The sequence below is a fragment of the Oryx dammah genome, unplaced genomic scaffold (assembly GCF_014754425.2).
Source record: "Oryx dammah isolate SB20612 unplaced genomic scaffold, SCBI_Odam_1.1 HiC_scaffold_24, whole genome shotgun sequence".
In the NCBI taxonomy this organism is placed as follows: domain Eukaryota; kingdom Metazoa; phylum Chordata; class Mammalia; order Artiodactyla; family Bovidae; genus Oryx; species Oryx dammah.
In genome coordinates, this window is record NW_024070208.1 from 15,803,169 (window position 1) to 15,829,453 (window position 26,285).

A 26,285-nucleotide genomic window follows, 5' to 3' on the forward strand; every position below is an offset into this window, starting at 1 on the left:
CTGGCTCTGGAGGCCTCCCACACACCAGTCCTTTCTGGACTGGAGACCCACTGCACCTTCCACCCAGATCACGTTTCCCATTTTGCTTTACCTACTCGAGTTGGTGACTGTTACCAGTGCCCAAAAGGGGCCCAGAGATTGAAGAGGCTTTGACTGTGGGTCCTTTTGGGCTTCCCCCCACCTCCCGAGTTGGGGGACTGGCTGCAGGCTTTACTGAGCGAGTGTCCCTCTGCCTTGGCAGGGGCAGAAGAGAGGGTGTTTGTGAGGCTACTGTTTCTAGACCCATTTTACAGGTGAGGAAACTGAGGCAGGAAACTACATGCCCAAGGTCACACAGTCAAGAATGGCTTTGAGACAGTCTGTGTCCTGAGTCAACCCAAGGACTAGAAAGAACTTCTGCATTCAAATGACCAGTAGAAGCCAGTGGGACTGGGGTTGACATGTATTCTCTGAAACAATTTGCCTCTGATACCCTCAGGGCACATGCTTAAGCCTTCCTTCCCCAGCCACAGACGCTGTCAGCCCTGTCTCTGCCTCCCCACCCCCCAGAACTCTGCCCCACCAAACCAAGGAGCTGTGATAGGTACCAAATTACAAGCCAGCTCTCATGAGATATAGCCTAGGGCTTTGGGGGTTTCCTTGGGGCGTCTGACCACTCCACCTCCCCCAGACATTTAGCACCTGCCGAAGCCCCTCTGGGACAACTGGGTGATGGCTTGAGCTTGGTGGGAGCGAGCTCCTGCTTGGACCTGTGTCGCCTCGATCTTGTCGCACCATAGGAAGCTTTCCAAGTCGGGGATGGTCAATAGCCTCAGGATCCTACTCATTTTCCCCAGAAGGATCTGGATCTTCTGAGCCGTGGGACTGATTTCCATCTCCAGGACTGATTTCTTTTTCATTTCGCTCAGCACCTCCAGGGTAATGTACTGGGGGAATTCACAGAAGGCTGGGTGAGGATTAATGTGGCCCGGATACCACGTGCCCCCCACGGCAGGACTGGGACCCTGTGGGCAGAGTCTTCCTGGACCCTTCCAGGACCGAATCTCTCCAGGGCAAACCTGAGTGCCCAGTCCTGCCACCAGTGACTTTTCTTCTGCTTCCCCAAGACACTTGACCCGTGCCTCTGGACACACGGGCTACGGTGATTGGGCTGAGGCCACATGCCAACCTGACCCCAAACCAAAGGCTGTGCCCTCCTGGGGGCGTCTGGCTGCTCCCCACGGACTCCCTAGGCAGCAGGAGACAGCCCTGTCACAGCCAGGGGGCCGATGTCTGCCCATGAGCCCCACCTCCATCTGGGGCTCCCCTGGGGCCTGTCCAGGATGAGGATGTCAGTTTCCTCAGCTCTGAATCTCAGGGTCTTCGGATGTTAGCTGATTGCCTCTTTTTTGTTTAGATTTATTTTTAATGGGAAGATAGTCGCTTTACAACGTCGTGTTGGTTTCTGCCGTACAGCATGAATTGGCTGTCAGTGTCCCCTCCCTCTTGAACTTCCCTCCCACCCCCCACATCCCACTCCTCTAGGAAATGATTGCCTTTGTACATGGTCACACGGCCAGTCCATGAAGCTGGCCTCATTTCCCTAGGGGCTGGGCTGAGGCAGAACATAGGCCGGAGGCCAGGGCGTGTGGACCACCCCCAGCCCGCAGTGGCCCAGGAGCAGGCGGTTCCCCACCTGGCAGACCGAGGTGGGGAGTTGGGACCGAACCTTGTACTTGGTGCCCAGGTTTAAGCAAATGTGCTTCTCGTGGTGGGTGAAGTGGAAGATGATCTTGTCCTGGCTCCTGATTTGCACCTCGACATACTGGTTGATTTTCAGGGAGATGGGGTGGATGGGGGGCGCGTGCACGTGGAGGCTGAGATCCCACCAGTTCCAGGCCTTCTGGTATTCATCTTTGGCGAAGTAGTAGCCCAGGTTTTGGCTCAGGCTCAACCTAGACCAAGAAGGCATCAGGCAGCTGCGGTGCTGGGCCTGGGGTGGGAGGGGGTTGGGGTGTGGCCTCCCCCAGCGATGCAGGCCTGCCCTTCCCCCTCTCCAGCCTGCCCCACCCCCCACCCCACCCCCCGCCAGAACCCAGACAAGGTGCAGCCCTTCAGCCCCCAGCCTGCCCCTAGCCCCTCACACCCAGTCGCTCCTTTCAGTTCCGGATCATGTGTGCTTTTGACCTCCTCAAGGCTTTGCCATGCCGTTCCCTCTCCCTGGAGAAAGTGTTCCTTCTAGCCTGTGTGGTACAGTGGGTTCTAAGTCTAGGCTTAAATGTCACCTCCTCCGAGAAGCCCTTCTTGACCAGCCCCTCTGGGTCCCAATATGACAATTCAGCCTTAGTTAGGTTTCTTCGTATAATTTACTAATACACATTAATTCTCATTATCTGCTGTAATTAGATTCCATAAAGTTGCCTCAAACACGGAGTTAGCAAATAGTAAACCACTGCTCCCCAGGGAAAGAGGTGTGTGTATACACATTGTGGTAAAGAACCCGCCTGACAATGCAGGAGACACAGCAGACGCGGGTTCAGTGCCTGGGTCAGGGAAGATCCCCTGGAGGAGGGAATGGCAACCCACGCCAGTATTCTTGCCTGGAGAATCCCATGGACAGAGGAGCCTGGCGGGCTACAATTCATGAGGTCGTAAAAGAGTCAGACATGACTGGGTACGCACCGCAGCAGCACAAACACATGGATACCCTCACGTCCTGGAAACACCCCATCCTGGTTCCCACCAGCCCCAGGGCTGGACTTCCCAGCACCACCTGCCCTGCCCTTCCCGGCTCCATCCCCTGATTCCTGAGTTAAGAGCTGCATCAAGAAAGCAGAGCGGGTGGGAACGTGCTCACCAGGCAACTCAAATTCTGCCCCGTGCACGTGTGTATACAGGCATCCTTTCCCTGGGAGCAACGGCCCGGCGTTTGCTAGTTCATGTCCTGGAGACTTGACAGAACTGAACTATCTGGAATAATGAGAACCAGCCATTCTTGCTTATCATCTGTCCTTCCCACCAATATGGAAACATAACTGGAAGTCTGGAGTGCAGGGTCCCCATCCGTGTGACTCCCGGGGGGATGCTGTCACTGCATGGCGCCTGGTGCCCGCGTAACCAGCTGTGGGTGAGTGTGGACTGGTGGGTTCCTCCCTCTCCCAGCCCAAGCCCTGCTCTCCTGCGAGCATCCTCTCCTTGCATTTCAAGCCCATCATATCTCCATCTGCCTCGGCTTTTGCTTTTCATATCCCACCAGGTCTGTCCTGAGAACCGAGGCAGAAGGTTTTCTTGGGAACTGAACACAGAAGGGGAGAGAATCTGAGCCCTGGGCTAGTCAGGAGAAGGCGGGCTTTGGGGGGAGCCTGGGTCACTCAGATCACCTGCCAGGCCTCATCCGAGCTGTCCAGGGGCCTTTAAGTTCAGCTCAGAGGGAGAGGCCAGCTCAGACCTGCTCAGGGCAGCCTGGCTCACCTTCAGTAAGGACTTCTGGTCAGTCCCCAACACTAGGTCCTCCTGTTGCTTCCCACTGCCCATTGAGCCAAGAGCAAACTGTTAAGTCCCTTCACCGGTGAGCCCAGCCTGTCGACCACACCCATCTTCACCTAGACGAAAAGCTGTGATGCATGTAATGAATTTTAAAAAACCTAGACTTTTGTAAAGCAATTATCCTCCAATTAAAAAAAAACAAAAAAAAAGACAAAACAACCTAGACTCTGGAGTCAGACTTTCTAGGTTCATAGCCTGACTTGGTCACTTGCGAGCTGTGTGACTTTGGGCCCGTTAATTAAACTCTCTGTGCCTCAGCTTCAGTGGTAAAATGCAGAGAATAACAGTATGTTGCTCATAGGGTATTTGTGAGGATGAAGCACCTGTACAAAGAAGGCCCATCTCGAGCCCCACCCCAGACGGACAGAATCGGAATCTTGAGGTGGGGGCAGGGAACAGCCTTTCCCCAGCTCTCAGCACCACCCTTCCCTTGGGTTTGGGTGTGCTGCCATAAGATGTGGTTTCTCTTGCAAACTTTATTTGATCATTGAAAATAATGTTTTAGTTCAAGCCAAGTCAAAAATTCCATAAAACCTCTTTCCTGGGACTTTATGTATGACTTGGGGCAAACGACTCATCATTTTTTCTGCACCTAAGTTAAAAAAATAAAGTCTGACACTGTTTCCACTGTTTCCCCATCTATTTCCCATGAAGTGATGGGACCGGATGCCATGATCTTCGTTTTCTGAATGTTGAGCTTTAAGCCAACTTTTTCATGCTCCTCTTTCACTTTCATCAAGAGGCTTTTTAGTTCCTCTTCACTTTCTGCATAAAGGTGGTGTCATCTGCATATCTGAGGTTATTGATATTTCTCCTGGCAATATTAATTACAGCTTGTGCTTCTTCCAGCCCAGCATTTCTCATGATGTATTCTGCATATAAGTTAAATAAGCAGGGTGACAATATACAGCCTTGACGTACTCCTTTTCCTATTTGGAACCAGTCTGTTGTTCCATGTCCAGTTCTAACTGTGGCTTCCTGACCTGCACATATGTTTCTCAAGAGGCAGGTTAGGTGGTCTGGTATTCATGGGAAATAGATGGGGAAACAGTGTCAGACTTTATTTTGGGGCTCCAAAATCACTGCAGATGGTGATTGCAGCCATGAAATTAAAAGACGCTTACTCCTTGGAAGGAAAGTTATGACCAACCTAGATAGCACATTAAAAAGCAGAGATATTACTTTGCCGACTAAGGTCTGTCTAGTCAAGGCTATGGTTTTTCCAGTGGTCATGTATAGATGTGAGAGTTGGACTGTGAAGAAAGCTGAGTGCTGAAGAATTGATGCTTTTGAACTATGGTGTTGGAGAAGACTCTTGAGAGTCCCTTGGACTGCAAGGAGATCTAACCAGTCCATCCTAAAGGAGACCAGTCCTGGGTGTTCTTTGGAAGGACTGATGCTAAGGCTGAAACTCCAATACTTTGGCCACCTCATGCTAAGAGTTGACTCATTGGAAGAGACTGTGATGCTGGGAGGGATTGGGGGCAGGAGGAGAAGGGGACGACAGAGGATGAGATGGCTGGATGGCATCGCTGACTCGATGGATGTGAGTCTGAGTGAACTCCAGGAGTTGGTAATGGACAGGGAGGCCTGGCATGCTGCAATTCATGGGGTCGCAAGGAGTCGGACACAACTGAGTGACTGAACTGGAGTTTCCTTATCAAGAAAATAAAAGCAGATTTTCCTCACGGTCTCTTCTGTTTCCAAAATTTAACAACATTTAGGAGAAGAGCCCCTACTGTGTAGCAGATACTGTTGGAGATAAAGTTTCTTGCCCCCATTGCTTGCTGCTTCTTGTATACAGTACTTTCTTCTCACTTTTAGACATCGAATTCTTTCTTTTAAAAACACTTTTCTTGTTGACATACCGTTGATTTTAAATATTTGTGTTACACTGAGGAAACCAGAATTGAAAGAGACATGTGTACCCCAGTGTTCATCGCAGCACTGTTTATAATAGCCAGGACATGGAAGCAACCTAGAAGTCCATCAGCAGACGAATGGATAAGGAAGCTGTGGTACATATACACAATGGAGTATTACTCAGCCATTAAAAAGAATACATTTGAATCAGTTCTAATGAGGTGGATGAAACTGGAGCCTATTATACGGAGTGAAGTAAGTCAGAAAGAAAAACACCAATACAGTATATTAATGCATATATATGGAATTTAGAAAGATGGTATTGATGACCCTATATGCGAGACAGCAAGAGAGACACAGATGTATAGAACAGTCTTTTGGACTCTGTGGGGGGAGGCGAGGGTGGGATGATCTGAGAGAATAGCATTGAAACATGTATATTACCATATGTGAAACAGATCGCCAGTCCAGGTTCCATGCATGAGACAGGGTGCTCGGGGCTGGTGCACTGGGATTATCCTGAGGGATGGGATGGGAGGGTTTACACATGTAAACCCATGGCTGATTCATGTCAATGTATGGCAAAACCCACTACAATATTGCAAAGTAATTAGCCTCCAATTAAAATAAATAAATTTTAAAAAATATTGTGTTAGTTTCAGGTATATATATATAGCAAGGCGACTCGGTTTTATATACAGATTCTTTTCCATCATAGGTTATTATGAGATATTAAATATAGTTCCTTGTGCTTTACAGTACATCCTTGTTGTTTATTTTACATATAGCAGTGTGTATCTGTTAATACAATATTCTTAATCTGTCCTCCTTCCACCCTTTCCCCTTTGGTAACCATAAGTTTGTTCTCTTTGTCTGTTTCTGTTTTGGACATAAATTCATTTGTATTATTTTTTAGAATCCACATATAAGTGATATATAATATTTGTCTTTCTCTGACTCACTTAGTCTGATACTCTCTAGGTCCATCTGTGTTGCTGCAAATGGCATTATTTCATTCTCTTCTATGGTTGAGTAATACCCACTGTATGTATCTACATATATATATACACACACACACTACATCTTCTTTATCCATTCATCTATGGATGGGCTTCTTTTTGGATCAGATTTTTCACCTTTTCTGGATATATGACCAGGAGTGGGGCTGCTAAATCATATGGTAGCTCTATTTTTAGTTTTTTAGGGAACCTCCATACTGTTTTCCATCGTGGCTGCACCAATTTATATCCCCACCGACAATGTAGGAGGGTCCCCTTTTCTCCATACCCTCTCCAGCATTTATTATTTGTAGACTTTTAAATGATGGCTATTCTGACTGATGTGAGGTGATATCTCACTGTACGTTTGATTTGCATTTCTCTAATAATAAGTGATGTTGAGCATCTTTTCATGTGCCTATTATCCTTCTGTAGATCTTCTTTGAAATATCTGTTTAAGTCTTAAAGACTTTTTTTTTGTTAGGTTGTTTTTTTTTTTTTTTAATATTAAATTACATGGGCTGTTTGTATATTTTGGAAACTAAACTCTTGTTGGTTGCATCATTTGCAAATATTTTCTCCCAGTCCATGGGTTGTCTTTTCATTTTGCTTATGGTTTCCTTTGCTGTGTAAAGGCTTTCAAGTTTTATTAGGCCCCATTTGTTAATTTTTGCTTTAATTTCTTTTGCCTTGGGAGACTGACCTAAGAAAATATTGTGATGATTTCTATCAGAGAAGGTATTGCCTATGTTCTCTTCCAGGAATTTCGTGGTATCATGTCTTATATTTAGGTCTTCAAGCCATTTCGAGTTTATTTTTGTTTATGGTGTGATGGTGTGTTCTAACTTCGTTGATTTATATGAGGCTGTCCAGCTTTTCCAACACCACTTGCTGACTAGACTGTCTTTTCTCCATCGTGTAGTCTTGCCTCCCTTGTTGAAGATTAATTGATGGTAGGTGTATGGGTTTATTTCTGGGCTCTCTGTTCAGTCCCAATGATCCATATGTCTGCTTTTGTGCCAGGACCACACTGTTTTAATTACTGTAGCTTTGTAATATTACAGACATCAATTTCTATACAAATGGCCTTCCAGGAAGAGCAGATACACCGGAGAACAAAGTAGTCAACTAGCAAATGGTGTTGAAAACCTCATAACAGGGAAAATATTCCTAAAAACCAAGGCCTGGAGGGTGAAAATATTTCTTTGGAATTAAAATTTGGCCTTAACTATCCAGAAGTATAAAGTTGGCTCAAGAGAATATTCATTCTCCACTTTGTGACCACTAGAACAGAAGGCAAGGGAGAAATCCTGAAAAGACAGAGTTCTTACACCAAAGAGATGGAGAAAAGTTCTAAAGTGACTGAATTACCTTGAATGGCTAAGATGAGGTTCCCTACCATTACCAGAAACGGGAACATAACAGCCAAGTTAGTTACAATGACATTTTTAGAAGTTATGTTTTAAAAATACAATACATGTACCTCCAGTGCACTAACCATACCTTTCTCTCCGCGGCCCTGGAACAGAGGGGGCACTGGGTCTTTCTAAGGTCATTCTCGTCAAGTTTGATTCTTAAGTGAGAGGAGACGAAACCCAAAGCTTACTCCAGCTTTTGAGTCTGTGATTGCTATGTCCTGGAGGGGAAGCAATGGTGCAAAAATGCTGGGGCACCATCTGAGGTCAGGGACTTGTCTTACAGGCTCATCATGACACCCAGCTCCCCATGTGTGGGTTGGACGGATAAATTCTAAGTGAATGAGCGAGAGAAAGAGAAGCTTACCCAGAAAGAGGACGGCTTTGCAGACTGGGACCCAGAACCTTAATCACTGCTTCTCCGCAGGGAGGGGTGTTTGGGACTCATGCCCCAGGCTTACCAGATGTCTCCATTTTCATCATGGAAGGTGGCGTGGCCAGAGTTGTTGATAAGGGCCCGGATGCACATTTTTGCACTGTCTTCCAGAATGATGTACGTGAACTTGCCCTCTTTTATACTGAGGATGAGCATAGCCAGGTGTCCTGATGGGTAACTGGGAGATGGTTAAGGCACAAGTAGTCCCTTGGGGTCCCCTACAGAAGGCAGAAAGCCCTGCAGAGCGATACAGGCCCCAGTAAAACCCATGCCCTGGCCCCGAAAGACAGACTTTCCTGGCATCGTATGTGTCCCTGTGTTCCAGTGGATACTATATCTGGCCTGATCCATCAGGAAAGAGAATTTGGAAGATAATCTCATCAGGGTAGAAAGTTATTTTTCCATCACCTTGAAGTACCTAGGGAGAAGAGAGAAGCCTGTGTTGTCACCAGAAGGCTTGACATGGATCTACTTACTCTCTGATTCCTGCATGCCACTCACCCATCACTCCCCGACCCATCACCACCCAACTTGCTGGGGATTCCAGAAGGGAACCTTTGCAGGGGCTTGGTTTACCTGTCTTGGTGTTGAGGAAGCTGAAATGGACCACTCTGTGTTTGTGTGTGCAGATTTTAAACTATCATTTCAATCTAATGATTATCAGTTATATTAATTTCACAGGGCTACCACAGCATAGTACTGGGCAATTTTAAATTGTAGAAGTTTATTCTTTCACAGCCGTGGAGGCCAGAAGTCTAAAATCAAGGGGTCAGAAAGGTCAGTACTTTCTAGGGGCTCAGAGGAAGAATCGATTCCATGCTCTCTCCTAGCTTTGGTGATGACCTGCCGTCCTTACGCGTCTTGGTTTGTCTGTACAGGGTTCCAACATCTGGCTCCATCTTCCCTGAGTCGCAGTCTTCACTGTCCTTCATAAGGACGCCAGTCATACTGGGTTAGGGGCCCACCCCACTCCAGTATGACCTCATCTGAACTAATTACCAACTTTCCAAACAATGTCATAATCTGAGTCAGTGGGGTTTAGGATTTAAACATATCTAGGGAGGCACAGTTTCACTGATAACATCAGTGTAATTCAGGTATTGTATCTCTGTTTGAATCAGTTTTAGTGAATTCTATTTTTCTAGGAAATTGTTCATTTTATGTAAATTTTCAAATTTATTGCCATAAAATTTTGTGATATAATATTTTCAAAACCTCTCTACTGTCTCTCAGTTGGGCTTCCCAGGTGGCTCAGTGGTGAAGGATCCGCCTGCCAATGCGAGAGATGTAGAAGACGTGGGTTTGATCCTTGGGTCGAGAAGATCCCCTGGAGGAGGAATTGGCAACCCACTCCAGTATTCTCTCCTGGAGAATCCCACGGACAGAGGAGCCTGAAGGGCTACAGTCCACGGAGCTGCAAAGAGTCGGACATGACTGAGTGTGCACTCATGCGCGTCTCTTAGTCACGTCCTTGTCTTCATTCTTTATAATATATATGTTTTCTTTTTTGTTTTTTTCTGGATCATTTGCCTGGAGATTTGCTTATTTTACTCATTTTTTCAAAGACCCAGCCTTTTGGTTTGTTCGTTCTAATATTTTTTTGTTTCCCAGTGCATCAATTTTTGTTCCCAGCATTATTTTCTACATACGGCTGCTTTCTCTGGGTTTTCTATATTAAACTATGTAGTTTTCTTCTAATTCCTTGAATTGAACATTGAGCTCATTGATTTCCATCTTGCTGCTTCTTCATGACCCTCTTCCTCCTCCTCTTCTTTAAGATAGGCATTTAAAGCTATAACATTTCTCTCAAAATTTTAGCTCTTTCCTCCAAGTGTAGATACTCACCTTTCATTTCATTCTGAGTATTTTAAAATTTCCAGTATGCTTTCCTTTTTGACACACAGGTTATTTACAGGTGTATTTTTGAGTTTGCAAATGTACGGGTTGCTTTTGGCTATGTTGTTAATATTACCAATTAAAATCCACAGGGTTGGGACTTCCCAGGTGGTCCAGAGGTTAAGAACCCACCTTCCAAGGCAGGTGATGGTGGTCTAGTGGTTAAGAACCCACCTTCCAATGCAGGGGAGGCAGGTTCAATCCCTGGTCAGGGAACTAGGATTCCACGTGACTCAGGGCAATTAGGCCTGCAAACCGTAACTGAGACCCGGCACAGAGAAAAGTTTATATAGAAATACTAAAAAAAAATCCGCAGGGGTAAGAAAGCAGAGTCCATATGATATCAGCTTCCCACCCACACCTCCATCTTTGGCTGTGCTGGGTCTCACTTGTGGCATGTTGGATCCCGTTCCCTGACCAGGGATTGAACCCTGGCCCCCTGCATTGGCAGTGGGGAGGAGTCTTAGCCACAGGACCTCCAGGGAAGCCCTGGTATCAGCTCTTTAGTGTTTGCAGTGTTCTGTAGTTACATGTGTCGCCGCTTACTGTAGCTGCTTCACTTGTGCCTGAGGAGGATGCGTGTCCTCCAGGGGCCTTGAGTCCCCGTCATACATTGAAAGGCAAGCCTTTTCTCCTGCTTCCCGCACCCCGCTCACTCTCACTAGTCTCGTTTTCCAGCTTCTGTTTCTGTATTACCTCCCTTACGTTCTCATGTACCCTTCTACGTGTGTGTGTGCTCAATCATGTCCGACTCTGGTACCCCGTGGACTGCAGCCGGCCAGGCTCCTCTGTTCGCGGGATTCTCCAGGCAAGAATACTGGAGTGGATCGCCATTTCCTTCTCTAATATACTCTTATATACTCTAGGTTTAAATACTGCACATATATACTTCTGCATTTAAATACTGTACATTTAAAAGGACTTTTTAAAATAAAACATTTTATTTGAATTTCCCAGGTGTTTGTAGCAGGATGCCTTTTCCGGTCATGTTTTACCTTGCATTACTCTAACTGGGTGTCAGATCAGTGGTTTTCAAGCTCTTTCGTTTAATGACTGAAGAATCCTTCACTCAAGAAAGATCGCTGCAGAGTGCCAAAATCTGAGACAATGAAAGAAAAAGGTGCAGCCGGTTGATGAGGAGCTGCTGTGGACTCCGCAGAGCGTGGCCGTCAATGCCCAGGAACCGCTCCTCCAGGTTATGATGAAGATCCTGTAACAGACTCTGCCCCTACATTCAGCGTTTGCGCTCAGCACGTGACTTCCACAGCACAGTGCCCCTCGAGGAGGCGCTATCGTTTCCCGCGTTTAAGAGAGGCGCTCCACTAGATGGCACTAGTGGGAAAGAATCGGCCTGCCAACGCAGGAGACGCCGGAGACGCCGGCCTGATCCCTAGGATGGGGAATATCCCCTGGAATAAGAAACGGCAGCCCGCTCCAGTATTCTTGCCAGGAAAATCCCATGCACAGAGGAGCCTGGCGGGCTACAGTCCACGGGGCTGCAAGGAGTCAGACATGACTGAGTGACCTACACAAAGCTATCCAATGAAAGAGGAGCCAGACTCCCACTGTCTGTCCCTGCCACGCCCCAGCCAGCAGGCTCCTCCTTGGAAACGCACCACCTCCAGCCATTAAGCTCCCAGCCACCTTGCACGTTTACTCTACAAATCACTGCTCTCTCTCTTTTTTCACCCTAAAGAAAGCACTTTATAAGGACATCTATGGTTGGTTTCTTCCTGAGAACTGGTAAGAAGCTTCTAGATTTTGCTCATGGGGGAGGATTTTATATTTTAGGTCTTATTTTCAAAAGCCACCCGAAGCCAGAATTTCTCGATACACTTTCTTCTCATCAAATTCACTTGTCATGGAATGACATTTTCCTAAAAGCAAGAAGCCACGGGCAAAGAAAAATCCCTGACACAGAGATAGAGTCGTTCCACTTTCCCTCACTGGGAAATATATCACACAAAGCCAAAAGGATGAATCTAAGAATTCTGGCTTGAGCAACTGAGAAAAAGCTGTATTATCACTTAGTAAATTGGAGAACACATGAGATTACTAGAAACTGACATTTATGTGACATCATGCAGGTTTAAAGCACCCCTGCATAAAATGTAGACTCACCTTTTTCCAACAATTTTGTGGGATAAGTGTGGTCTTTACAAGTCAAGAGAGTGAGGCCCAGAAAAACATACATGATGGTCTTAAGCACAGACGTTGTGTAATTAGTCAGGGCTACTTAAAAAATATGCCCAGTCAGACAGCTTCTCACCAGCTCAGCCCCCAGCCTAGTAGAGATGCACGTTGTCTCTCACCTGCATTAATACCTGGCTTCCAGCTGAACTTTCTGCCTTTACTCTTGCCCCCTTAAGCCTGTTCTCCATAGAGCAGCCAGAAAGATTCTTCTAGAGCTTAAGCCAGATGGTGTTGCCCCTGCTCCAGCCCCTCCAGCGGCTCCACAGCATCTTTTGGATAAAACCATGACCCACAAGGCTCTACCTGACCCAGACACTGAGCTCATCTCCCATCCCTTTCTCACTTGCTCACCGCCGGCCTTGAGGCTAAGGGCCTCAGGGCCTTTGCATGGCTTAGCTCTGCCTAAGACGCTCCTTCTCCAAGTTTCTAGTGGCTCACTCCCTCTTTTTGTGCCTGCCTAGGCTCAAATGGCACTTCTGCGATTGCACTAAAAGCATGACAGTTACTCCTTGCTCAGCCCAGCGGCTCTAGAGCCCCTCATCCTGCTTGCCTTCCTGCGGCACCTAATAACACCTGCCTTGGCACTGAACAGAATTTTGTGCGTTGACTGTTCAGTTCAGTCACTCAGTCGTGTCCGACTCTTTGTTGACCCCATGGACCGCAGCCCGCCAGGCCTCCCTGTCCATCAATAACTCCTGGAGTTTACCCAAACTCATGTCTATTGAGTCGGGGATGCCATCCAGCCATGTCGTCCTCCGTCACGTTGACTGTGTGCTCAACTGAAACGTAAGTTCCATGGCTCCCAGGCCCTTGTTTGTTCACCCTTGTAGCTCCAGCACCTAGAAGAGGCCCTGGGGCATTGTACGTTCTCAGTATATATTTACAGAAAGCAGAGAGTCCGTCACATCTTCCTGCTTCCTCCTTCACTGCCTTTTTTTTTTTTTTTAACTCTGGACCTTACTAGCTGAAGTGACTAATTGAGACTAGTTTTCACTCATGGCTTTATAGTGTCCATCTTTATACCAGGTGATTGGCTTTTACAGATAGGCTATATTTTTTAGAGCAGGTCACAGCAAAATTGAGTAGAAAATACAGAGATTTCCCATAAATTCTCTGCACCCCCACACACATGTGCAGCCTCCCCCCACTATCAACATCCCACACCATGGTGTACATTTATACAAAGAATCTACACTGCATATCACCATTACCTGGAGTCCATAGTTTACACTGGGGTTCACTCCTGGGATTCTACATTCTGTGGGTTTATACAAATACACAATGACATATGGTTTTCCCTGGTGGCTCAGCTGGAAAGAATCCACCTGCAATGCAGGAGACATAGGTTCAATCCCTATGTTGGAAAGATCCCCTGGAGAGGGAAATGGAAACCCACTCCAGTATTCTTGCCTGGAGAATGCCACGGACAGAGGAGCCTGGCAGGCTACAGTCCATGGGGTCTCAAAGGGTCAGACATGGCTTAGTGACTAAACAGCAATAATAATGACATATATCTACTGTTACAATAAAGAATGTATGCATGGCCCTAAAAACCCTCTGTGCTCCTCCTGTTCATCCTTCTTCCCAAATACCTGCCAACCACTGGGTCTTTTCACTGCCACCATAATTTTGCCTTTCACATACTGTCATTTAATTGGAATCATACAACATGTAGCCTTTTTGGACTGGCTTCCTAGACTTAGTGATACAAATTTAAGTTTCCTCCATGTCTTTTCATGGCTTGGTAGTTCATTTCTTTTCAGCACTAATATTCCATTGTATGGATGTACCACAGTTCATATACACATTCACCATGCAATTGCTTTTTAATATAGATTTTAAATTTGTTGAGGGACCTACATATTATAGATTCCCTTTCCTCTACTCCCAATCCCACCCAATTGCTTACTGTAGGCCCTGCAAAGAGAAGTGTTTCAACGACAATGACCCCAGTTAAACTCCTGGCCAATCTGTGATAAACCACACGCTCAGCTGTGCCTCCTGTATATGGGACATATTTGTCTTGTTTGTGTTCACATTCTGTATTGGTCCTGACAGCTCTCTGAGGGTATGTGTATATTTCCCACCTGAACCATCCCCAGCCCCTCCACTCCCAGTTCAGTTCAGTTGCTCAGTCGTGTCCGACTCTTTGTGATCCCATGGACTGCAGCACGCCAGACTGCCGTGTCTATCACCACCTCCCGGAGCTTGCGCAAACTCATGTCCATTGAATCAGTGATGCCATCCAAACATCTCATTCTCTGTCATCCCCTTCTCTTCCTGCTGTCAATCTTTCCCAGGATCAGGGTCTTTTCCAGTGAGTCATTTCTTCCCATCAGGTGGCCAAAGTATTGGAGTTTCAGCCTTAGCATCAGTTCTTCCAATGAATATTCAGGACTGATCTCCTTTAGGATGGACTGGTTGGATCTCCTTGCAGTCCAAGGGACTCTCAAGAGTCTTCTCCAACACCACAGTTCAAAAGCACCAATTCTTTGGCACTCAGCTTTCTTTATAGTCCAACTCTCACATGCATACATGACTACTGGAAAAACCATAGCTTTGACTAGATGGACCTTTGTCAGTAATGTCTCTGCTTTTTAATATGCTGTCTAGGTTGGTCATAACTTTTCTTCCAAGGAGCAAGCATCTTTTAATTTCATGGCTGCAGTCACCATCTGTGCAGACTTTGGAGCCCAAGAAAATAAAGTCTGTCACTGTTTTCACCGTTTTCCCATCTATTTGCCATGAAGTGATGGGACCAGATGCCATGATCTTAGTTTTCTGAATGTTGAGCTTTAAGCCAACTTTTTCACTCTCCTTCTTTCACTTTCATCAAGAGGCTCTTCTGTTCCTCTTCGCTGTCTGCCATAAGGGTGGTGTCATCTGCATATCTGAGGCTATTGATGTTTCTCCCAGCAATCTTGATTCCAGCTTGTGTTTCATCCAGCCCGGCATTTCGCATGATGTACTCTGCATATAAGTTAAATAAGCAGGGTGACAATATACATCTTTGACATACTCCTTTCCCAATTTGGCACCAGTCTGTTGTTCTATGTCTGATTCTAACTGTTGCTTCTTGACCTGCATACAGATTTCTCAGGAGGCAGGTAAGGTGGTCTGGTATTCCCATCTCTTTCAGAATTTTCCACAGTTTATTGTGATCCACACAGTCAAAGCCTGTGGCATAGTCAGTAAAACAGAAGTAGATGTTTTTCTGGAACTCTTTTGCTTTTTTGATGATCCAGTGGATGTTGGCAATTTGATCTCTGGTTCCTCTGCCTTTTCTAAATCCAGTAAATCCCCACCCCCACCACCAAACAAACAAAAAAAACCCTGGACAAAATGCAAACACCAGGGCACTGCCACAATTACCTTAATCTTGCTGTTGATCCAGTCTGTATCTAGTTCTAATGTCTTCGTACGGCGAACAACACGACGAGCTTTTTTGACTTCTTTCTCTGGCTCCACCTCCTCCTCCTCATCTTGTGGTGGTATATTACAGAAGTGAAATGTGAACGTGCTCTCTGCCGTCCTTTGGCTAAATAAGGCTTTGGTAGAAAAGAGAAAGAAAACTTAGATCTATTTCTCTCAAGGAACCCAAAGAGAGTTTGAGAAGTTGGGATATCGGCCATATTTCCCCAAGCTCTCTCATTTTTTTTCCCATTCATTCTTTCATCCCACACACAATTATTAAGGGCCTGTGAGGTGCCAGCTCAGTGTCAGATGCCTGACCCCACGGTGAACACCATCCAGTCCAGACTTGGGGATCCGAGGGGTAACACACCAGCCACGTGCCAGGAACAAGTGAGGCTGCTGAGTCTGGTAATTTAAAAAAACAGGCTAAAGTGGAAGTCATTTTAAAAAAAAGGAAACATACCTTAAGCATGCTATTTTAACTTAAAACACAAATGTATACTAACAGTATTTTAAAATTTTATTTTTAATTGGAGGACATTGCTTTCCAGTGTTGTGTTAGTTTCTGCTGTACAACAAAGTGACTCAGCTATACGTATACATATATCCCCTCCCTGTTGAGCCTCCCTCCCACACCACCATCCCGCCACTCTAGGTCATCACAGAGCACTGAGCTGAGCTTGCTGTGCTGTATCAGCACACTCCCACTAGCTAGCTATTTTATACATAGTAGCTAACACACCAATTTTAAGTGCAGGACTCTGTGATCACGTTTGCTCAAACCCCATTCATAATTTATTATCTATCACTTTCAACTCTGGCAATTTCTACATAGTCTGAGTGCAGGATTGTAGACTTGAAAAAAAAAATCTGTATATCCCCCAGCCTTTTGTGTGTTCTGTGCACGCCTAGTTCTAAGCAGTATTTGTAAAGCTACTTTTTTATTGAGCCTTCTCAAAAGCATTCCACTTAGTTTTCACAGCAGCAGCGAGTTTCTTTTTAATCTTCATTCCGGTTCATTTTTATAACTATTGAATTTTGGAGTAAGCTACTAGCAATGGCACCCCACTCCAGTACTCTTGCCATGGGTGGAGGAGCCTGGTGGGACGTGACTGAGCGACTTCACTTTCACTTTTCACTTTCATGCACTGGAGAAGGAAATGGCAACCCACTCCAGTGTTCTTGCCTGGAGAATCCCAGGGACGGGGGAGCCTGGTGGGCTGCCGTCTATGGGGTCGCACAGAGTCGGACACGACTGAAGCGACTTAGCAGCAGTAGCAGCAGCAGGGACTCTTCCCCAGGGGTTGGTCACCAGGGGGCGCCGCAGTGGGAGGCGCGCCGCAGTGGGAGGCGCGCAGTCGCTATCAGCCAGGATGCTCTTCCCCGCAAGTGGGCCGCTCCCTCCGCAACTAGATTTGGGGGAGGTCAGTTAGAGAGCTTGGCTGTCCCACCACTGGGGCCAGCACAGCGTTGGAGGAGGTGTTGGAGAGGACGTGACAGCTTGTTGACCCGGGAGCTGGACGGGGCATGGAAGTCTCCCCACCCCCTTCCCGGTCCTTGGAATGTACCTCCTGCCCACGGTTCCCACACTGGGAACCCTTTGCAAAGATGTAGCCTCATGGGCACTATGTTGTTGAGCCCACCTGGATGGATGCATCCCTGAAGCCAGGTAAGGCCTCCATTTAAACTGTAAGAGTCTGGCCGGTGGAGGTGGAAATCTACAAGTCTTGCGCCGCCGGAGACATGCGCACGTCGGGTGTAAGTTCTCTTGCATGTAGTTCGCTTGCTTTTTAAACCTGCCGCCTACAGTGTGGAGGGGACTGCCTCTCAGGTCTTTCCTTGCCCTCTGCTTGTTGTTGTTGTTCAGTTGCTCAGTCGTGTCCAACTCTTTGCGACCTCATGGACTGCAGCACGCCCTGTCCTTCACTGTCTCCCGGAGTTTACTCAGACTCCTGTCCATGGGGTCGGTGATGCTATCTTACAGCAGCTGATTTAGAATTTCACCCCAGGAACCCCGAGGTTGCCAACACAGAGGGCAAGGTGCCATCGGAGCTCACAGGGACACTGTCCAGGCCTGGAGGTTGTGCACAGGGTGGAAATTTGCCAGGTGGAATTCCTAGCATAAATGCTGCGTGGTTGAAGGCTAGCTTAGTAATAACGGGTCACTCTGGAGAGATAGGCAGGGCTAGGTCGTTCCTTTATTCACTCACTCAGGAAATATCCATTGTGTTCACCTATGCCAAAAGCTGTCCTAGGTACCGGGGGTGGCACGGTGCCTGCTGCTCGTTCTCGTAGGGGAGATGGACGCTACACAAGTGAACAGGTGAAAACTTCACCTGCTGGTGGCTAGGCGTGCCCCAAAGAAACAGCAAGCAGATGAAAAGAATGGAAAATGATTGTGTGTGCGTGTGCACACTGGTTTGTAAAGGGTAGCCAAAGAAACAGTTTCTGAGAAGGTGACTTTTAAGCAGAGACCTGAATGAAGTGAGGGAGCAAGTCACAAGGATATTGGCGTGCAGAGTGCTCTAGCCAGAGGACCGCACGTTCAAAGGCCCTGTGGCAGGGAGGCCTGCTCAAGTGATGAATAACAGAAAAGCCAGTGTGTCTGGAATGGACGAGAGCGAGGGCCTTTGAAGCCACGTGGGGAAAATGTGGAATTTTCCTGGAGGTAGTGGAGGGCCAGGGAAGTGTTTTGAAAAGATTTTGCTGGAAAGAATGTGAAGAACGGACTGAGAAAGGAGAGGATGGGAGTCAGGGACACTGGGGCAATGAAGGTGTCTAAGGTGGTGTCGGTGACGTCGGAGAGGTGTGGGGTGGGGCTTGGGGAGAGGAGAACGAGGCTGTGTGCCCCTGAGGAACGGGAGGAGGCTGCTCCTTAGAGCTCAGAGAGGAGCTTGTCCTCAGGGAGATGAGGAGAGAGGTGGGCGGGGGCAGAGTCGATGATCGAGGAGAGCGCTTTGTGAGAGGTTTGGACGCGGGCCTCAGTCTCCCTCGGAGGAGCCCTCCTCCAGATCTTCCTTCCAGAGTGGAGGCGATTTGTCCACTGGAGGCGGATGTGAGCCCGGCTGCTCTTCCTGAGGGTCAGTCAGAAAGGGACAGAGAGCATGCCTGAAATGGTCACGGTAACAAGGGACACGGATCTGCTCCTTCCTTTCCCCTGTCAGAAGGCTAGAATCACGGATTGTCTGATTTGTGCCGTATAACCAGCTCTGTCTTTAATACGGGGAGGTGTTAGGCTGCCTGTCTGAGCCTCAGTTTCCTTAAAGTGGGGTCAGGCTGGCTGCAGAGACCCATCAGGTTCCTCTGAAGTGATGCTGCTTGGAGGCCGTTGCCCGGAGACGGGCAGCAGGCCTGTGTCCTTCACACGGGGAGCTTTGGGGTCTGGTGGCTCATGACATGAGCTGTGTAGTATCTCCCACTTCTTTTTACCCACAGGAGAGGCTATATGATTTCAAAATGCAGGTATCCTTGTTTTAAAATCATTCAAGCTTTCAGGGACTTCCCTGGTGGTCCGGTGGTTAAGACGCTGACTTCCCAGTGCAGGGTGTGTGGTTTTGATCCCTGGTCAGGCAACTCGAACCCTGCGTGTTAGTCAACCAAAATAAATTAATGAAGGATTTCAAGACAGTGGCAGCCGAGCATTAAAAGCAAGCACAGGGTCCTAAGTGTGAGGGCCCGCGTACCTGCACAGCTCACATGCCTGCGAAGCTATCCTTGGCTTGGAAATCGGAGGGTTCAGAGACAAGGGGCTGCCCACAGCAGTCATTCTATAGGACTTAGGTCAGGGGCATATACTTACTGGTATGGGGATGGGAGCACTTCTTGAGAGGGAACCTGGGGCTTTGTCCTGGCTCAGCAAGAAAGAGCACCGTGATGGATGAGGTGTGTCAGCTGTGGCTGTCGTTGCCAATTCTGTGTCAGTGGGATCTGGTCATCTGAAAGATGTTCCAGCTGGTGGTTTGGAGTTTCTGAATTAAGTAGCCTGGTAGCTTAGGCTCTTGGCTCAGACTTTTTGATTAGACCCCCAAAGCTGGCAAAGTCCATGATTGGCAAGTCTTAACAGCTGGAACTCCAATGCCTTTTGGTTCAGTTCAGTTGCATCCGACTCTTTGCGACCCCATGGACCGCAGCACGCCAGGCCTCCCTGTCCATCACCAACTCCCGGAGTTTACTCAAACCCATGTCCATTGAGTTGGTGATGCCATCCAACCATCTCATCCTCTGTGGTTGCCTTCAATCTTTCCCAGCATCCAGGTGTTCTCAGATGAGTCAGTTCTTCTCATCAGGTGGCCAAATTATTGGAGTGTCAGCTTCAGCATCAGTCCTTCCAGTAAATCTTCAGGACTGATTTCCTTGAGGATGCCTTTAGTATCTGGTAAGGGGCTAGTTCTTTCTTAAACTTTGTGTTAATGACTTCTTAGAACCTCCCCCAATACACGTTAGATGCCTTCTTGTGTGGTCCCATAGTATCCCCTTCGCACCAAAGCATTAACTATTTTATATGCAAATTCCCTGCTTTCCTGTTTATCTTCGCCTCCTGCCCTCCCTGCCACCCTCATCACAATCAAAGGATAAGCCCCGAGTCCCAGACCGTGTTTGGCTTGTTCAGTATTTTAATCCCTGGCAGCTGAGACTTTACTGGCCCAATGGATGCTCAAGTGAGGGAACAAGCATTTCTGCCTCCTTGAGCGACACAGGGGAAGGTGGAAGGAGAAGCACCCAGGGGATCCAGGTGATCGGATAGAAAATGGGGAGAGGAGCTCTTACTTTCACGTTTCCTCATAATCCAGAAGATCGTCTCCTTGTATTTTTCAAAATTTTTCTTCAACCTGAAAGGAAGGTGGATTATCTTTAAAAGCTGAGACCGAATTCGTGTTTACATGTCATGATGCGCGACAGACAGAGCTGGGGCCGGCTCCATCGTTTCCTAGGTGGAGACTTGGCTGGATGGCTCTGCCTTTGCAAACGGCTTTCTTCCAGTCTGTACTCAGGAATAAAGGGCCAGCACTTGGTGCTGTGCGTCCCTCCTGACCTTTAACTGGCCTTCAACCTGGGCACTTGGGGGCTGACCCCAGATCTTTCCAAATGAATTCAGTGGGGTTCCTCTTGGGAATGAAGCCAGGGTTGGGAGATCCAAAGCCAGCCAAAGCTGACTCTATGAGTTCAGCTCGTGCAGGCTGTTTGTTCTGTGGCTTGAGCACATTTCAGTAAAGTCTTATTCGGAAATAGCTTAGAGAAACAGTATTATTTGTGAACGGGACACAGCCACCTGAAACTCCTTTGCACTGAGTAGGAAAATTTCAAATAAACTCACTCAAAAATGACTCACCATGAAAGCCACATTAAGGCCCAGCTCTTCAAAATGATCAAGCCTTCAACCCTCCTTTCATGTCAATATACAAAGCGAGTCATCCTGGCATTTCAGTGGCTGGGACTGTTTTCCTGCCAAATAAGGGTGGCCTCCGGAGACAGCAGCCTTTCCTGGTCCTCAGATCAGAGACCTTTGGAAAGGGAATCTGCTGGAAGGAGGGAGCTTCCAAGGCTTAATTGGATCTGAGCAGAGGGCCTTTGACACGGCAGATTTTAAGTTCTCGCTTTGGAGTCCTCGAAGAGAGTGTAATAATTTAATCCCAAGCAACCTCAGGAAGCAAATACCGTCTGCTGGAAAGGGCTGGACAGTTTTGCCTGGCGGAAAGGAGGTTTAGTGTCTGTACTTTAGCAGCTATTTGCAAGTTGAGAATGAGCTCCTCACCGTGCCAAGGGTTCCTTGTTTTATTTGCAAGCACTGTGAATGGAATTGAAGCAGTTACCTCGCCTGCCATCACTTGTGAAAGAACAAGGAGGAAGAGGGTGGGGTGAAGCCTGTCCAGGCTGACAGCAGCATGCCAGGTTCAAGCAAGAGTTAGATTCCAGTGAGGGGATCCCTCCAGAGGCACCCAGTGCCCTTTGGGGAAGGTTCTTTTCTTGGTTCTTTGCTCGGCTTTGCAAGCTAATGGAATCCTTACTAGCTTTGCTAGTAAGGTTACACGCTACTGTATAGACCAGCACACAGTAGGTGCATTCACTGGGTGTAGTTAGATTAGAATGAGCCTTGGTTATTGGCTTAAACGAGAAAGAAGGGGGGAAATGTAACCTAGAATGTAGGATAACCTGCAACGGTGTTATTTGGGATTTTTTTTTCTTATTTTATGAGGATCTGAAAACTTGGGTGTTCTTTGTATTTTGCATTGTGTATTTAGCCTTCCCTTTTCCTAGAGAAGCCTTAGGGGTCTCTGGCCCCCGGACTCTACTGAGCCCAAAGCAGAAGTTGCTGACAGTCAGTCTCTCCCTGATTTTTGGGAGTCTTCATTCAGCAAGGAGGTTATGCATGGTACCCCATGCCCCACAGCCTGTTCCTTGGAGCCCCTGCCAGAGAGTGTCTCAGATGCCTGACCATGTACCTTGTTCAACAAGGCTTCTGACAGCTGCATAAGTGAAAATCCTGGCTTCCTTGGGCCACAGGCTGCATGTACAGATGGGGTTCTGGAACATTTTGTGACTGGGCTCATGCCAACTAGAAAGATTTGGTGCCAGCAGCCATCTGCAATAACTTTATCGCTCCCCAAGCCCCTGCCATGAATCCCAGGTCAGTGACGCTTGGGGCTTATCCCCCTCGAGGAGTATGGAGAAGCAATGGCTAGCCTAGGATGAGGCTAAGGAATTTCTTGGGAAGATGCCCATGAGCTTGATCCCCCCACTGTCCCTTCTCGTCAAAGGCTCAGCGGTCTGAGCCTTGCCTCCCAGACTTCTGCACAAGTTCACAGTCCCTTCAAGACTTTTTCTTGCCTGGGATTTCCAGCCTGTGTCCCTGCTCACCTTTGATGCTATCTTGCACATCTCCTGTTCATAGATTTCTTTGCCTTTGAGTTTGGCAGCCGGATCATCCTGTCCCCTGGCCCCTAATCTTACCCTTGTCCTGTGTCTGGCTTGAGCCAGCTCTTTGACACAAGGGAGCTTCTGGACCCTGGTCTTCCTCGTGCTCTCTTGGCCCAGTTAATACTTTTCTCTGCCGCTAGCTTTGGTCTGCCTCCACCCAGTGACCAGTACCTTCCCAGTGATCACCAGTTCCATCCCTCTTGTCACTTACAGAATTCCCAGTTTCCTTCTGGTTTCACCCTCCAGATGACCAGTCAGGGGAATGGTAATATCCTCCTCCAGTTCGTCGCGAACAGCCATTTCTTTGAGCACGGTCCTGAACACCGACTGATAGGAGGTGGTCGGATCCTGCAAAAGAGTTAATCTTTAATGTATATAAATCTTCATTTACCGCTATTTAACTTTGCATATCTATTCTTGCTTTCTTTTCCCCTCAAAATAGTTAGTTTTGTTTTCATTGCTTTATTCCCCACTTGGCACCTTGCTTTTGTTTTGTTTTCCAGTTTGTGCTTTAGTTAGTTTTGTTTTTAACTAGTAAATATAATTTTTGATTTCCTTTGTTCGCCGGGTCAATCTACTGTATTTTATTTTTGTTGGACTGCTTTGATTTTGCTTATGGGTGTATATATATGTGTGTATATTCCATTATTTTAATTATTATTTGCCTGATTTTGTGACTGCCATTTTTCTGGGGTTCATCTTTGGTTTCTTGGTTTAGGGTATTTGTTTTCATCTCACTTAATGCCATAACAAACCACTTGTGGAATCTTCGTTCCTGACCAGAGATCAAGCCCTGAGCCTTTGGAGTGGGAGCCCTGACTCTAAGACCCCAGACCACCAGAGAACTAACCCTGCTGCTGCTGCTGCTGCTAAGTCACTTCAGTCGTGTCCAACTCTGTGCGACCCCATAGACGGCAGCCCACCAGGCTCCCCCATCCCTGGGACTCTCCAGGCAAGAACACTGGAGTGGGGAGAACTAACCCTATCAAATAGTGAGAACTCACGCAAAGGAAACCACTTGAAAACAAGACCCGGCATCACCCAACCACCAGTAGCTCCCTGTGCACCCTCATCCAAACAACAAACAAAACAAAAACACAAACCCAATCATCAGCAGACAGGATTACCACCTCACTCAGCCTTGCCCATCAGAGGAAAAACAAACAAACAAAAAACTCAGCACAAATCTCAGTCTATACAAAGCTTACACAAACCACTGGACCAACCTTACAAGGGCAGAAACCAAAAGAAAAAACAATTCAACCTTGAAGTCTGGGAAAAGGAGACCTCAAGCACAATAAGTTAAAAAAAAATAGTAATGAAAAGGCAGAGAAATACTACACAAATGAAGGAACAAATTAGAAACACAGAAGAGGAAATAGGCAAAATACCTGAAAAAGAATTCAGAATAATGATAGTAAAGATGGTAAAAAAAAACCTTGAAAACAAAATGGAGAAAATGCAAGAATCAATTATCAAAGACCTAGGAGAGTTTAAGAATAAACGTACAGAGGGAAACAACACAATTACTGAAATTAAAAATATTTTGGAAGGAATCAATAACAATATCTGAAGCAGAAGAATGAATCAGTGAGCTGGAAGATAAAATGGTGGAAATAACTTCTGAAGAGCAGAATAAAGAAAAAGAATGAAAAGAACTGAGGATAGTCTCAGAGACCTCTCGGACAATATCAAATGCACCAACATTCAAATTATTGGGGTCCCAGAAGAAGAAGAGAAGAAGAAAGGGTATGAGAAAATTTTTGAAGAGATTATAGTTGAAAATTTCCCCAACATGGAAAAGGAAACAGTCAAACAAGTCCAAGAGGCACAAAGAGTCCCATACAGGATAAACCCAAGGAGAAACACGCAGGTACATACTAATCAAACTAACAAAGAATAAACACAAAGAAAGAATATTAAAAGCAGCAAGGGAGAAGCAACAAGTAACATACAAGGGAAACCCCGTACATTATCTTTCAGCAGAAACTGCAGGCCAGAAGGGAATGGCAGGATATATTTAAAGTACTGAAAGGGAAACATCTACAACCAAGATTATTGTACCCAGCAAGGATCTCATTCAGAATTGATGAAGAAATAAAAAGCATTTCAGACAAGTAAAAGTTAAGAGAATTCAGTATCTCTCCGTCTAGTCAAGGCTATGGTTTTTCCATTGGTCATGTATGGATGTGAGAATTGGACTGTGAAGAAGGCTGAGTGCTGAAGAATTGATGCTTTTGAACTGTGGTGTTGGAGAAGACTCCTGAGAGTCCCTTGGACTGCAAGGAGATCCAACCAGTCCATTCTGAAGGAGATCAGCCCTGGGATTTCTTTGGAAGGAATGATGCTAAAGCTGAAACTCCAGTACTTTGGCTACCTCATGCGAAGAGTTGACCCATTGGAAAAGACTCTGATGCTGGGAGGGATTGGGGGCAGGAGGAGAAAGGGACGACAGAGGATGAGATGGCTGGATGGCATCACTGACTCGATGGACATGCATCTGAGTGAACTCCGGGAGTTGGTGATGGACTGAACTGAAACCAGCTTTACAACGATTGTTAAAGGGACTTATATAGTCAAGAAATACAAGAGAAGGAAAAAGATCTACAGAATCAGTTCAGTCACTCAGTCGTGTCTGACTCTTTGCGACCCCATGAACCACAGCACGCCAGGCCTCCCTGTCCATCACTAACTCCCAGAGTCCACCCAAACTCATGTCCATCGAGTCGGTGATGCCATCCAGCCATCTCATCCTCTGTCATCCCCTTCTCCTCCTGCCCCCAATCTTTCCCAGCATCAGAGTCTTTTCAAATGAGTCAGCTCTTCGCATCAGGTGGTCAAAGTATTGGAGTTTCAGCCTCAGCATCAGTCCTTCCAATGAACACCCAGGACTGATCTCCTTTAGGATGGACTGGTTGGATCTCCTTGCAGTCCAAGGGACTCTCAAGAGTCTTCTCCAACACCACAGTTCAAAAGCATCAATTCTTTGGCGCTCAGCCCTCTTTATAGTCCAACTCTCACATCCATACATGACCACTGGAAAAACCATAGCCTTGACTAGATGGAACTTTGTTGGCAAAGTAATGTCTCTGCTTTTCAATATGCTCTCTAGGTTGGTCATAACTTTCCTTCCAAGGAGTAAGTGTCTTTTAATTTCATGGCTGCAGTCACCATCTGCAGTGATTTTGGAGCCCCCCAAAATTAACCCAAAACAATTAAGAAAATGGCAGTAGGAACATATATATCAATAATTACTTTAAATGTAAATGGATTAAATGCTCCAACCAAAAGACATAGACTGGCTGCTGCTGCTGCTAAGTCGCTTCAGTCATGTCCGACTCTGTGTGACCCCATGGACAACAGCCCACCAGGCTCCCCTGTCCCTGGGATTCTCCAGGCAAGAACACTGGAGTGGGTTGCCACTTCCTTCTCCAATGCATGAAAGTGAAAAGTGAAAGTGAAGTCGCTCAGTCATATCCGACTCTTAGCGACCCTATGGACTGCAGCCTACCAGGCTCCTCTGTCCATGGGATTTTCCAGGCAAGAGTACTGGAGTGGGGTGCCATTGCCTTCTCTGACAGACTGGCTGAATGGATACAAAAACAAGACCCATATATATGCTGTCTACAA

General features: G+C 46.9%; 1 protein-coding gene across 1 annotated transcript in view; it reads right to left on the reverse strand.

Moving 5' to 3' along the window:
* Positions 1–455: 455 nt before the first annotated feature.
* Positions 456–26,285, reverse strand: part of ERICH6B (glutamate rich 6B) — a 53,142-nt gene continuing 27,312 nt past the window's right edge. Inside the window, exons 6-12 of the mRNA XM_040266712.1 lie at positions 22,867–23,003; positions 20,508–20,569; positions 15,699–15,874; positions 8,570–8,655; positions 8,263–8,415; positions 1,709–1,934; positions 456–926 (exon numbers count right to left, since the gene is read on the reverse strand). Of these exons, the coding sequence (XP_040122646.1) occupies positions 675–926; positions 1,709–1,934; positions 8,263–8,415; positions 8,570–8,655; positions 15,699–15,874; positions 20,508–20,569; positions 22,867–23,003 (1,092 nt within the window). The 3' untranslated portion in view covers positions 456–674. The remainder of the gene's footprint in view (positions 927–1,708; positions 1,935–8,262; positions 8,416–8,569; positions 8,656–15,698; positions 15,875–20,507; positions 20,570–22,866; positions 23,004–26,285) is intronic.